A 14,751-nucleotide genomic window follows, 5' to 3' on the forward strand; every position below is an offset into this window, starting at 1 on the left:
GAACGTTACCCTCTCCAGGTTTCCCCTCCACAAACCTCCTACCCCATCCCCTTCCCCTTCCTCTATAAGAGTGCTCTCCCACCCCACCCACTCCCACCTCACCGCCCTGGCATTCCCCTACACTGGGGTATTGAGCTTTCACAGGACCAAGGGCCTCTCCTCCCACTGATGCCAGATAAGACCATCCTCTGCTATATATGTAGCTGGAGCCATGGGTCCCTCCATGTGTATTCTTTGGTTGGTGGTTTAGTCCCTGGGAACTCTAGGGGGTCTGGTTGGTTGATGTTGTTGTTCTTCCTATGGGGTTGCAAACCCCTTCAGCTCCTTCAGTCCTTTCCCTAACTCCTCGCGTTGGGGCCCTCGTGCTCAGTCCAATGGTTGGCTGTGATCATCCGCATCTGTATTTGTCAGGCTCTGGCATAGCACTCTAGATTTAAATGCAGCAAGCAGGCCCAGGAAAACAAAAGACCAAACCAAACCAAAACACCAACAAGAAAGAGAACTCTGTGTTTAATCACAGGGATCCAAATCGCAGCATGACGTCAAATCGGCAGTGCCTGTGATGGAGGACACCGAAAAAATTACTCAAGGAGTCGATATTTCCAGGCTGGTTCATGGAGAATTGAGACCTGGGGAAAATCCAGTAGCTTCCTTTTTCCCTGGGGATTTCACATCAGCTGAGCCAAAGAGAAATGGGATAATTAGGGTGTAGACTGGGTGAGCTCTTAACCCAGCCTCTGAGAGGAATTTCATCACAAACTTCAAGCTTGCTCAGGAGTAGGGCCTCCACCTGGTGGGAGCTCAGCCAGGACCTAAAAGCCTGCTTGGCAGAGCAGAAACCTACTGGGCGTGGTCTCAGAGCTGGCGTGCGCTCGCTGGGAGTGGCTTTGAGCTTGAGTGGGGCGACACTTAAGGGTCAGTGGGCGGGGAAAGGCTTTTGGAAAAGGCAAAGTGGAAGGGGCGGGGAAGGGAGGGGATGGCGGTAGGGTGAGGCGGGGATGGGGGTGGGGGTAGAAGAGAGACAATCTTGCTCTCCCCGACCTTGCTCAAGTTCCCTGGGGAGAAGGCGGCGCACAGCGCGGGAGGAAGGAAGCCCCGGAGCTGGTTAAGTAGCTGTGGACCCGGTAGGAAAGGTGGGGACCTTGGCCTGGAACTCAGGGCTTGTCACTCAAGCAGCCACGTGGAGCCCCACCCTGGAAAAGGGGAAGCTGCACGGTGGCCCCGCCACCTTTCTCCGAAGGTCCTTGAGTTGCAAAGACTGTGGGGCCTGGTTTCAGGAGCTCCCGCCTTGGGGAACTGGTCTGGGCTCAGAGGGCGCTGATCGCCCCCGATTCAGGTCTCCAAAGGTCTGACTTGAAAGCTCGAGGCCCTGAGCGGGTACCCATGCTTTACTTACTCGGCTCTGCTTGACTGTTAAGCTCTAGAGACTTGTTAGAGCGGCTGTGCTCTCCCTACATGGGGGTAAATGGAAAGTGGAAGTATTTTTTCCCTGCTCGGGTTTCTTTAACAAACTTTACCATCAGAATCCTCCGTGTCCTGGAGCGTTTACCTTCTTGTAGCTGTATTCTAACATTTAAATGGACTCCCTAGATATATGAGCAAAGTTTGTACAGCCCTGATACTGGGTAGCTATAAAGATGTTTTAGATATAGGGATACCTGCCAGGGCGGACACCTTCAAACCTCCTCCGAAGTGGAACAGCCAGCAAGTGTTTACTTACTGTCCTCAAGGATTCTGCTTTCCTTGCCACGGAGAATAAGAGTAGTCCTGAGGACTAGACACCCGCTTGGGCCATTCCTTTTTAGTTTACATAGACACGAGGAATGTCCAACAGTATCCTTGGGGCCTGGTGCCATTCTATAAATAACCAACTCCATTCAAAAAAAGAAAAAGGGAAGGAAAGAAGAGAAGAAGAGAGGAGAGAAGCAGGGAAGAGAGGGAAAGATTGAGAGATAGATAGATCATAGCGCACACAGAAAAGAGACAGATGAGATTATTTCTGACTGTCAATCAGTCAGATAACAATTTTCAAAAAGATAATTTGAACACCAGAACCGGCAAGTGGGTCTTTATGAAATTATGTTTTTATTTATGGAGGCTGGATGTTACTTTAGGAAAACATTATATGTAGTTTTGGAATAAAGGAGCAAACAGATTTTATTTCTGTTCCTGGTTTCTGAATCCTAGGGATAGCCAAGTACTTATTTTTCGAAATTTAGTGTCAATTAACTGCCCGGGGCAGGGCGGTACCTAAACTCTACACTCCAATCTGTTACACAGCCTTGCCAGAGAGCTTCCAGTATATAGACAAGCAGCATCAGGTACAGAATGCTCCAGCCATACTGCTGGGAGGAGGTAGGACGAGGGGTTTTTCCTGACTCTAAAGCCTGTCCTCTTAGACTATCTCCACCTTGAATCTATCGGCCTGTCCTACCTCCAACATCCTGACCTGGAATGCAGCGTAAGAATCTGGCTTGCTTCACCTATACCAGCTGCTCACGAGGCTAAGGAGGGAGAATTTCAAGTCCCGAAGCATCTTGGGCTGCAGAGTAAGACCCTGTATCAAAACAGAAAATTTAAAAAGAGACTTGGGTGCAGTGCCTGCCTACCATGCACACATTCCTGTGCCCAACCCCCAATGACCAGAAGATAAAATAATCTTGTTTCAAAGAGGAAGGAAGTGGCTGCTGGCTGGAAGAACTCGGACCCGCGATGGCTCGCTCTGGTTCCAGCTCTGTAGTCCCAGAGCGCTGAACAAGTTGCTTACCTTTCCTAGGCACATAGACGCCATTGACCCTTAAGGCTTTACTCAGCCTAACACTCTATGGACTTATGAAAATGAGACACTGCTTTTAGTTAGTGGTATTTTGGTCACATCTGCTGTTGAAATTTCAAGGTGGCCAGGAAGGGTTACTTTACTCCACCGATAAATACGTACTCTGTGCCTGGATTCTCACAGGGTTTATAACGAGAGCAGAGCGAATAAAGGCAGCAGAGCCTTGAGTTTGTATTCTGTTTAGGAGCGAAGGAGCCACCAAACAAATATACATAGTAACATCAGATTGAATTAATGGACAGAGACAGCCTGTGCGCAGGGGGGCTAGGATGGGTGACAGCACAGAGTGTGTGCTTCACGAGGGAATCTTCTCACTAATTTAGAGTCTGAGGTAGAAAGATAAGGACTTAGAGATATCCCTTTTACTGGGACCTCGAGGCCTCAAGGGCAGAAGAGGCATTAAAAAAACAAACAAACAAACAAACAAAAAAAAAAAAACTTGACAAATCCTAGGAACTTCTGGAAGGTTTCAGCATCTGGCTCAAGATGAAGTTGGAGATCTGGGTGGGAGTAGGTTAGGTAGGGATTTGTGCCATTTGGAAAGAACCATGGCTTTCAGTGTTCGTCATGGCCCAGCAGAAGGACATGAAGATGGGTATGGTGAAGCCCAAACACAAGCTGAGGGCGGCTCTGGTGAAGTCGAGGTGGAGGAGGCGGAGCATCAGGTGATGGTGGTGGAGGGGGCGGAGCATCAGGTGATGGTGGTGGAGGGGGCGGAGCATCACGTGATCACTACAGCTTCGCCACGTTTCCTTTAACCCTACTGTGCCCTCATCCGACTTCATGGTCTTCATGCTCGCCCCCTTCCCTCATACTGCTTGCTCCCACCTAGCGCACTGTATTCATAACCTTGTCATTTATTCCCTCTTCTAAGAACGCCTTGTTTTGAGTACTGAGGTGTGCTTGAGAGAGACGGGGGTTTCTCTATGTAGCCCCTGATGCTTGGTACTTTACTATGTAGCCCAGGCTGGCCTCAAGCTTAAGTCTCCTTCTTGTGTTTTTTATGAGCTAGGATTTGAGGTATGTGTGACCATAGCTAGCCAAGGGACTGCATCTTTTGTTTGTTTTGTTTAGTTTTCGGGTTGCCTATACTGCTGTTTCCTCCTGGCCAGACGTTGAGCTATATGTAAATTAGGCCCTTACGGATTAACAGAATGAGTTTAACTGTTGAGTACTTTAGATCTGGATTCCCTCGAACTTGCTATTGTGTGTGGTTGTGAAAGAAGAGGGGGTAGGGAATCAAAGATTAGTCTCAGTTTGCTACCTTGAAAAACAGAGAAGATGTCCACGCTAATAATAATTAAGAAGCTGGACCAATAGGGCAAAAGATAGAAGAGACGTGGGCGTTCAAAGTAAGCCCGTAATGTGTAGATTTCGTTTCTTCCTGTCTCTTTGACCAAGTTCCTGGCAAGCAGCAATTGCAAGGAGGAGGCTTTTCTTTTTTTTCTTTTTTTTTCTCTTTGGCTTGTAGTTTGAGGGTGCAGTTCATGGAATCAGAGAGGGCGTGGCAATAGAAAGGTGTGGTAACTGGGTATGTTGTAGTCACAGTCAGATGTCTCTCCTCTGGAAACACACTCACAGAGCAGGATCAAGATGAAAGGGATCCACTGAGGCCCCGAGTCACTCTCTGAGAATTACTTAATTTTATTGCTGAAGCACCCTGGGAAAAGCAACCGAAGGAAAGACAGGCTTCTCTTGGCTCAGAGTTTAGGATGCTTTCTATCACAGTGAGGAAATCATGTCAGAAGGATCCCAAGTCTTATTGCATCTACAGTCAGGGTGCAGAACTCCCATGAATGCTGCTGCTCAGTCAGCCAAAGAAATGATAGCACTTCTAAGGAGGGTCATCAAAATAATCCCACCCAGGCATGTGCGACAGTTGGTCACATCAACATAATTCCTCACCGATGTGGTGCCTGGAGCCTTGATTTCTAAGCAATTCTAGATCTGTGTCAGGTTGACAACATGTACTGTCACACAGTGTCAGATATGTGAAGTGGTTTACAAATACACTTTTGTTGTCTGTGGCCTCTGGGATTGGAGGATGCTGCACCCTCCCCTAGCTAGTCCTGCCTTTCAGACTGCAAGAGGTCTGGGCCCTGTGCATCTAGGGATTTCTGTATCCAATTCACCAGATACCTAGAGAATCTTCTGGAAGGTGCTATACAAGGCTTTTCTCATGACAGTTGTTCATTTCGGTGTTGGTAGGATGATGGATCCCACAGTGCCCTAGTCTCCTTCATGATTATAAACAAAGGTGGAAAGAATAGCATGTAGGTGCTTAATTATATTCTGCAAGAACGTCCTGGTTGAAGTAAAAATATATACAGACTCAATATCTAGAAAGGGTGGAAATCAGGGCTTCCATTTTTATTTGAACACACACACACACACACACACACACAATGCTTAGCATGCTGTTAAGTTTTCCAGTATGGCGGAATGATCACGGATGCATTACGAAGAGAAAGTTCTCCCCAAATATAGTTATCACTGGATGCATTTCCAAAACTGATTCATCACCAAAGAACATTTGAAATGAATCATGTGTACGTACCATTGACTAATATTATTGTTGCCATGCAGTTTAAACGGCACTTAAAATACGGCATTTAAAGTAATGGTCTTCTGCCTTTCTTTTCTTGGATATGAGAGCATCAGATCTGGGCTTTGCTCCCTGACTCCTGTAGGCATTGTGTTCTCTTGGACTGGGACTTAAATGGAAGTGAAGCAGGAACAGTTATCTTTGGGCAGAGCCTGGCTGCGTTCTGAGGGGCGCCAGCTATAAATCCAGCCTCCCTAGGGGTCAAAAATCAACACTCCCCCTTCTTGTTCTCAAAGAAGTGATATGACGATGATAAATTGCTTGGACGTGAGCGCCCTGAGCGTTGGTGTAATGAATTATGTTGTTCAGGGCATGACCGAAGATTCTCTATTGTCAGTCCGTGATACTCAGTATTGACAATATTCATAAAGAGCCTTCTGCCAACTTTGATCTCTGCTTTGCATTTTAAATTCTTGTCCTACAGGCCATAGCTCTTGGTTCTTAGGCAAATCTGTTTATTTTACTGAGTTCATGTATATAATCAGCCTTTTGTTTCTTCTGCTCCCTCCTCATTAAGATGCTGTGAGGTGTGCTTAGTTAGACACAGTAAACACTGTCTTACTTCACAGAAACTGTTAAAATAATAATTGTTAGTCTTTTCACTAAGTCTGCAGTAGTAGCAGCTACAGTGGCTTTAATTGGGTAATTATTTGGTGTTTGAAAAGCATTTTGAACAGAATATCGGTAAATATTGTTGTTAATTTAATGCTCTTTTGTGTAATTAAAAGCCATGCCTCCACAAAAATCTTCAGTATTGTTGAGAATCAACTAAGATTTCTATCCTGATGTTGCTTACTCTCAACTCTGTATGCAAACTATGAATGCATTGATCTTTAAAACATCCTAAGTCTTTTCACTTCCTAGCTCACACATCTGGACAATTAAATGCTGTCAGGCTTGTTGTCTAAGTGCCTACAATCCTCACCCCAGGTCTGGCCAATTCCCATCATACCACCAATCCTTATACTGTGTGATAGCTGTTTAACTTGTTAATCAGCTTCTGGGTTTATTTTGTCTAAGGCCATGCCTTCAACTCCCACCTGATGCCCTCAAAATCTGTCACATTGTGTTACGTTGAATAACACAGTCCAGACTGTCTTTCCTATAGCGTCATCACTCCATTTATAGAAGCCTGGACCTCCAGGAGTAGCTAAAGGACTTTTCTGTAGTTTGGATTAGATGGCCCCCACTATTGGGCTACATTTGTTTGTTCTTTCTACCATAACAAAACACTACAAACTGGGTGGCCTAAAAAAACAGAAATGGATTTTCTCACAGTCAAGACCATGGAAGCTCAAGATCCAAGTGTCAGCTGGGTTGTCCTCTCCTGAGAACACTCTCTTCAGCTGGCAGACGACCATCTTCTTCCTGTGTCCCCTCTCTGCATGTCTGTGTTCTGAGATCTTATGAAAACACCCAGTCCTGTTGGATTAGTGCTACCTATTTTTTTTTAATTTTAAAAAATTTTTAGTTGAAAAACAAACAAACCAACAAGTCCAGTTTGTCTTATCCATATGCCCAAATACAGCACGGTCAAACTCTCAGTGGCCTGTCCCTTGAACAGAACTGAGTCCTTTCCTTCCAATGCCCCTTCTAGAAGCCATCAGTTGTAGAGCACCACACTTCAGTAACCCCGTAACACTTTTTTTTACTTTTGTTAAATTTATTATAGTATTTGTGTTACATTTATGTATAAGTGTAAGAAATAGATATTTGTCCTATTGTACAAATAATGACTTATAGGGAATTCCCCTTTTCATGATAACAATCAAAAAAACACATACATTATCAACTTTGATGTATAACTTTACCCAATTAAGTTGGTTGGAATATTTTGCCAGGGCAAAGAAATAAGACAGGAGTGTAAAATGTGGCTACATCACTATCTCAGCCATGGAGGCCATTGCAAGTCAGCATTTCCAATTTAGGATTATTTTGCCACATTAGGGAAATACTTAGAGAACGATCAGAGACACCTCCAAGAAAGGAAACGGCAGCACACCTCACAGCAGTTGGGGGAAGTAGTGAACATGGGAAATTGATTCCAAAATATCCTATGCTCATCTGTGCTACAAAAATATCTGAGGTAATTTATGGATTATTTTTTGTTTGTTTGTTTTGTTTTGTTTTCTTTTTTATTGGATTTTTTTAATTTACATTTTAAATGTTATCCCCCTTCCTGGTTTCCCGTCCATAAACCCCCTATCTCATCCCCCCCTTCCCCTTCTGGGTTAGTGCTACCTTGACAACCTAGATGAGCAAAGTTCCTCTGTTGGACCCTTTCAACAAGCGGTCTTGTTCTGAGGCCCTGCAGGTCAGAAATTCAAATGGGATACTGGGCGACAGGATAATTCCAGTGTACTATGGTAATGGTTTCGTGAAATGACCACTTTTAGAGTAATTTTCCTTATCAAATGTAAGCTGCTAAGCACTGAATGTAAGTCCCGGGAGTGTACTTCATTCAAGAACTTCTCTTGAATGTTATTTAAAAAGAAACTTTGTGCCTGTGCCTTAACATTGAAATAGTTAGATTAAAAATGAAGCAACATCATTCAGTGAATTAGGCAGAATCTATCAGACAGCCAAAATATATATAGTCAACTTTTATACCTTAGCAACCATTCAAATAGTTCCTTAGCAATTTGCAAGCATTTATTTTTATCCAAGAATTTTCTCTAAATCAAATGTGCTGTTGGGCGCAAAGTAAACTCTAGGCCAGGTTGGACCTAAGTGAATAAGTATTTCTACTTATTCTACAAAGGAAGGGAAAAGAAAAGGATGAGATATGTAGCCTCGGTGATACAGGGTGTGATGCTTAGGAACCTGAATGAGATGAAGTTTGCATGCATGTGTTAAATCATTCTTACGGAAGAACAGTGGCTTTAGTTCGGTAATTGTCAGTCTTCATTTTCACCTCGATTGAATCTGAGGTCACCTAGCAGGTACACATGCATGTTTTTCTCTGAGGGAATTTCCAAAGAGGTTTAAGTGGGGAAGACTCACCCTAAATGTGGGCAGCACCATCTTCCGGCCTGGGCTCACAGACTGATTAAAAAGAGGCAAAGGAGAAAGTGAGCTGAATGCCAGCATTCGTCTCTCTCTGCTTCCTGTTTGTCACCGGATGTGACCAGCTCTGTACCAGCTGCCTTGCGCTTCTCCTGACCTGCCTTCTCCACTCTGACGGGCTGCACCCTCAAACCGAGAGCCAGAAAAGTTTCTTCCTCTTTTTCATGGTCAGGCCACAACAATGAAGAATGTAACTTGTACACACTACCAGAGAGTAGTTCAAAGTAACAGTTCTAGTTGTAAAATGTTTGTGTCGAAAAGTCCATAGATTTCTCTTGCTCTATTAAATTTCTTTTAGCCATTAGACTTGTGCCATACATAAGAACATCCTTAATTTTGTTACAATGAGGATCTTCATGATCTACAACACACGTCTTTTCTATAGTATGGTTGACAAATACATGGAATTTTGCAATATGGTATTGAAAATACAATACAACATAATGGCATTGTAGGGTGTGTGTGTGTGTGTGTGTGTGTGTGTGTGTGTGTGTGTAAGAATGTTTCCAATTTATTGCATTTTGTTTGTAGTACCCTATTCAAAATAAGCGTATATTATTTATTACTTTCACTGCAATAGGTTCATGGCATTTTTATATTTGTTTGACTTTTTTCTCTTTGATTTTGTTTTTGGTGCTGGAGATCAAGCCCAGGAGTATGGCTGCCATTGTGTCAGACCCCCACCCACAGACACTATGGAGAATTCTTGTATGTAGTTTCTGCACAGAGAATGATGGACAAAATTTTGGAGTTTTAGTCTATAAATATTACAAAGCTTAATAAGTAACTCTATTGTGTCTGACAATAATGCCTTAATCCATATTTGTTACACCATATATCATATTTATGTCTTTAAACAAACATCATTTAAAATAATGTCCACAATTATGAGATCAATAAACAGGTCTGAGAGTTGAAATTGGATAATAGCTTTCTCTGCCCAGATAGAAGTCAAGATTATATTTCTGATGAGTTAGGGGCAATGTTGGTAGTTACTTCTGTAACAGGCTTGCAAATGAACTTTATAAGATGTTGCTGGCATGTTGACAATCTGTGTCTTCACAAACAATGCAAGTTTTACCCATTCCAATGAAACTGGGTTCATTGTCCTATCATCTTCAAGAGAATTTACTATTCCTATATGTTGTCAGCCAAGCTTTATCTTAATACATATGAAATTGCAGCACGATTGTGTTTATTATATATTCTCCTAGAATTGAATGAAATAAATACTCGATTAAACCATTTTTAAATGCCCATGTCTCACCTAGTATCAACTCAAACCATCAATGAGAAATATAGCAAACATTTTTTTGGACATTCATTAAACATTAGCAAAACCCAAATGGATTATTGCATCACTGTCCACTTAATAAAACATTTCTTTGGTTGTTTGATTGACACCAAACCTTCAGAATAGCTTCTACATTTCTACTACAATGATTAGACTTTGCCGTTAAATTATATGTACATACACATGTACCTAGGTAGATCATGGATGACTTTCCCAGTTGCTTAGGAAACAATAGTGTTGACTTGAATGTCTTATTTGATGGCTAATGGAGCAGTCATTATGTGTACTGTGCCTCTGTTTTATTCTTGTGAGCACCATAAAGGATAACAGATACCTAACAGTCTGGAACTTCTGGGTCATAAAACCATTTGATTTCATTCATCTGTTAGTAGTAATGGGTGGTTTATGGTAACTCGAAACCTCATACTGTAAAAGAAGAACCTTAGGGATATGCATTAGTAGGCTTCATATTTCTTGTAGAGAAGGTTTACAGTTGCTTTCTATATATATATATACATATATATACATATATACATATATATACATATATACATATATACATATATATACATATATACTCTCTGTCTCTTTCTCTCTCTCTCTCTCTCTCTCTCTCTCTCTCTCTCTCTCTCTCTCTCTCTCTCTCTCTCTCAGCTCACTCTGTAGTCCTGTCTGACCTGGAACTCTACATAAATCAGGATAAATCAGGCTGAAACCCCAACTCCCCCTCTCTTAGCATTCACATGTTGAACTTGCAGAAAATCTGTGGAAGCTACATGTATAGCAGCTCTCCGGACACCACCCTAGAACTTAGTTCTAGAAGACACTTTATGGACCACCTTGATCAACTTCTTTATTTTCTTCAAGAGAAAGGTGTGGTCCACAGACTGGTTTGCCTGAAGACACGGTGTTGGCATGGTAATGTCCTTTGTGATATTTATGCAGTTGGTAAAGCGCTAGCTTTTATTCCTCTTGGGAAAATTGTGATGTATTTGGAAAACCATCCTTTCCCCAGTCTGCATCCAGTTTCCCACATTGATTGGTTGCACTGGCTAGTTTGATTTCAACTTGACACAAGCCAGAGACACTGGAAAGGAGGGCGCCTCAATTGAAAAAAAAAAATGTTTTCATAAGATAGAACTATAGATAAGCCTGTAAGATGTTTTCTTAATTAGTGATCAGTGGGGGAGGGCCCAGCCCATTGTCAGTGGTGCCATCCTTGGGCTGGTGGTCCTGGGTTCTATAAGAAAGCAGATTGAGAAAGCCATGAGGAGCAAGCCAGTAAGCAGCATCCCTCCATAGCCTCTGCATCAGCTCCTGTCTCTAGGTTCATGCCCTGTTTAAGTTCCTGTCCTGACTTCCTTTGTTAGTGAACAGCGATGTAGAAGTGTAAGCCAAATAAACCCTTTCCTTCCCCAGTTGCTTTGGCCATGGTGTTTTGTCACAGGGATTGAATCGCTAACTAAGTTGAAAGCAGCTTTTGGTAACATTCAAGGTATTTTACAGCTATCGTTTAATATGTGTTATATACTATAACTTATTGGATGGGGGAATTCACCTAATAAATCAAGACTTATCCCCATTGCTTTCAGGATTCTTGAATGAGAGGACAAAATTAATATTTTTCTAAATGGCGAGATACACTTAATAAATGTGATTCCTGTTATTACATCAACTCTACATAGTTTTAAACATCCTTAATTCTTGATTTGAAAAATGGCACTTATTTAATCTGTGTGTGTCTGTCTGTGTGTGAGCACAGCATGGCTTACAGTGGACATCAGAGAACAGCTCCTGCCCTACCATACGGATCCTGGGACTTGAACTCATGTCCTCAGGCTTCGTGGCAAGGACCTTGACTCCCTGAGCCATCTCATTAGTCCCCAAAATTATTGATTTCTTTTTAAATCTGCGGTCATACCTAGTAGTAGAGCAAATGATGAAAACTGATAACCAAGTGTCATAAAGGCACATTTTATACCAGTCCATCATGGAAAATTCATGAGATAAGTTTTACTGGAAAGAATAAGCCAGGAAATGAAATTTAATTTCAAAGCCTAAACAAGAACCCAAAGCAGACTAGAGTGGCAAGGGCTGTAAAGACTTTACCTACGAAGTTAAAAATAACTTCAAAGGAAGGACAGCTAATTCTGTTTATGTAATCGGTTTATATTGCTCTGCAGCTTGTTGGTAAAAGTAGCTTTGAGTACTTAGAGAATATATCTTTATCCTTTCTGCGTTCCAATTAAAAAAGTGTTATTGCTTCTTTTTGGAAACCGGAGCCTTGGAGCGATTTTGAGGCCTTCCAGGCATCCTCAGTCCCAGAAAGGGAAGATTAGACACCACTGTCCGTCTGAGGGCTTCACCGTTCCAGGGCCAAGAAGACAAGCGGTGATCCGAGGCCCTGACAGTTGGAACTCCTCTACTGTTAATGCCATCAGAGAATACATATCTCAAATCTGTTCCCCGTGTTTTCAGACCCACAGTGGCTCTGAAACCCAGCACATCTTTCCCAGTCAAGTTAATGTATTCATCCATCCATAAACATTTATAGAATGCCTGCTTTGGGCCAGGCATGGTGCGAAATGCCGCTATGACGTTGTTCGCACTTCAACATTGAGCAGGGAAGATTCTTCATGAGTTATGAGAATCTGTTTGCAATTCTCCTGTGGGATCCCCCCGAGAATACTAGGAGATTAGAGGCCCCCTCCAATGAACACAATATCCTGCCAGTCCCTGCCGTGTGTGCCATTTGTCATTGACACAATGACAGTCATTTTACACTGTGGTTTCGACTATGGAAACCAAGGAGACCATTGGGGGGATGGGTAGCGTTTCTCTCCAGGAGACTTTCTTTTTCATGGTGCTTGATCTGAAGCTACATGAGGAAAGCTGTTTCTTCTTCACTTAGCAATCCGGAACAGTGCCATTTCTGTTCCCTGCAAACAGTAGAGGAAAAAAAGATTAAAAAATTTATTTGACCTGTGATACTGGTCACTAGGAAACGCAAATGGCATGGTTACACCATATGGAGAGGAACGGCATCCTGGCTGGGTAGCCAGGTGTGTGTGTGTGTGTGTGTGTGTGTGTGTGTGTGTGTGTGTGTCTGCCCGTCTGTCTGCCTGTCTATATATGTATGTGCAAAATAAAAGTAAAGAATGAGGGAGAGACTAGCTTACTCTGTTTGGTTGTTTAATGTGTTTGTATGTAGCTGTCTTTGGCTACTTTGTGTGTTCCTCTTTCTTCCACCCCTCTCCATCCCTTTCCTTCTATCTTTTTAATCCCCTAACATGAGATAGGAGATAAAAACAGATAGAGGGGCAAGAGGGTGATATTATAGTTGGATTACATCTTGCTGATTAAGGACACCAAGTTCCTTGGGTCAAGTTTGAGCTTTGCAGTGACAATATCTCATGTCTTCTTCTTTCTTCTCTGTGCATGACTACTTAACAAACCTCTCACTCAACTAACCAACAACCCACACCACCTCTGGGGCCATAGCATACCATCTGAAAAGTCCCAAGAATGCCAAGCATCACTGAAACTGTCTACAGGTGGCAGAATCACGCCTCTGCTAGAGCATGCGGTAAATCATAGTCAGCTGCTGCAGACAGTCCGAAGCAGCCCTATATCCCTACCCCGGGGATTAAAATGAAAACATATTCTTATAACTATAATATTATTATGATTATAATATAAAATATAGTGTATTTATAAGGTGTATTATTCTGTGTCTTTTAAGGAAACAAAATTCTCACTACATATGTGTGTGTGGCCCTGAGTGTTTGAATACTCATGTGTGTTCAGGTGAAGGTGAGTAGCAGGAAATAGGAGTTACTGTCAGTTACGAGCTTCCTTTGGATGCCGAGAACCAAACCTGGACCCTCGGCAAGAGTAGTACATCTTCTTCACCACCGAGTCACCTCTCCAGCCCTAGCTTACCTCTTTTAAACAGCCCATTCTCTTAGAAACTAACCTACTTCTGGGACATGCAGTTCATCCCCTAAGCTGTCATTGATTCCCTCATAAGATTGTCCTGATCCAGGTCCCCTTTCTAACTGTTAAATGTGGGATATGCCTCTGTGAATCTTCAGCCCTCGGCACTCCTTCGGTGCCCTGGGATATGTATTCTGCTAGAGTCCTTTTCTCTTCTGGAATTAGTGAATACAGAGACCATCCAGACGCCATGACATACATTCCATTTCCTGCCTCACTGCACTCACTCTATCCCTAGTTATAGCCATCTCTTCTTGGGGATGTGCTTTCGTGATGGAGCCGTTGCCCAGCATGCCGAAGGCCTTGGGCTCCATCAACACTGCAAGCAACAGGAATGCATCCTTCTGTGGATCTCAGCCTCGCTTCAGAGTTCATCATTTGTCATGAAAGCATTCCCGGCAACCCTGATTCAATTGCAAACTCCTTGTAGACAGGAACCATGATTACTTTTACTGTGTCTGCCAGAAAGGGACTGATCCAGTCTATTACGGTTGTGTGAGTCCTGACAAACACACCCAGACCTTAACGTCTTAGCAAATGACGAATAGTCAGCCAAGGGTTGTCTGGTAGCCTTATTGTGGAACGCACTGCTCCTTGCAGAACGGGGTCACCACGATGCTGAGTGACACTCCTTTCAAGCTCTTATGTCACAACGACTTGGCTCCGTCGCAATTAATCTTGTGTGGCAGCACGGTGACGATGAAATGATTTCTCTAGAGAATCTATGGTAATACTATTAAAATGCTCTTACAATGTCAGAATGATTGCCGCAGAGCATGCGGGGACTGCGCTTATGTGATTATGATATTATAGTGATGGGCGATTACCATAGGAAACTACTAATTCAACCCTGCAGGGACTTGCATTATGAAGCCATTATAACATGAGATTATAACGACACAATAACTTGGATGCACATTTGTGATGCGAAAACTAAAAGCTAATTGGAATGCA

At 42.9% G+C, this 14,751-nt stretch overlaps 1 protein-coding gene across 6 annotated transcripts in view; it reads left to right on the plus strand.

Moving 5' to 3' along the window:
• Window positions 1-948: 948 nt before the first annotated feature.
• The window catches only part of Pter (phosphotriesterase related), a 61,292-nt gene continuing 47,489 nt past the window's right edge, over window positions 949-14,751 (plus strand). For 2 of the 6 annotated variants that reach the window (XM_087591433.1, XM_087591435.1), the window contains exon 1: window positions 949-1,133. Coding sequence is in view for 2 of the 6 variants with exons in the window: in XM_087591432.1 (XP_087447558.1) it covers window positions 999-1,104 (106 nt within the window). In the remaining 4 variants the exon portion in view is untranslated. 6 annotated transcript variants of the gene reach the window in all.

The sequence above is a fragment of the Rattus norvegicus genome, chromosome 17, assembly GCF_021556685.1.
Source record: "Rattus norvegicus strain SHRSP/BbbUtx chromosome 17, alternate assembly SHRSP_T2T, whole genome shotgun sequence".
NCBI classification, from domain to species: domain Eukaryota; kingdom Metazoa; phylum Chordata; class Mammalia; order Rodentia; family Muridae; genus Rattus; species Rattus norvegicus.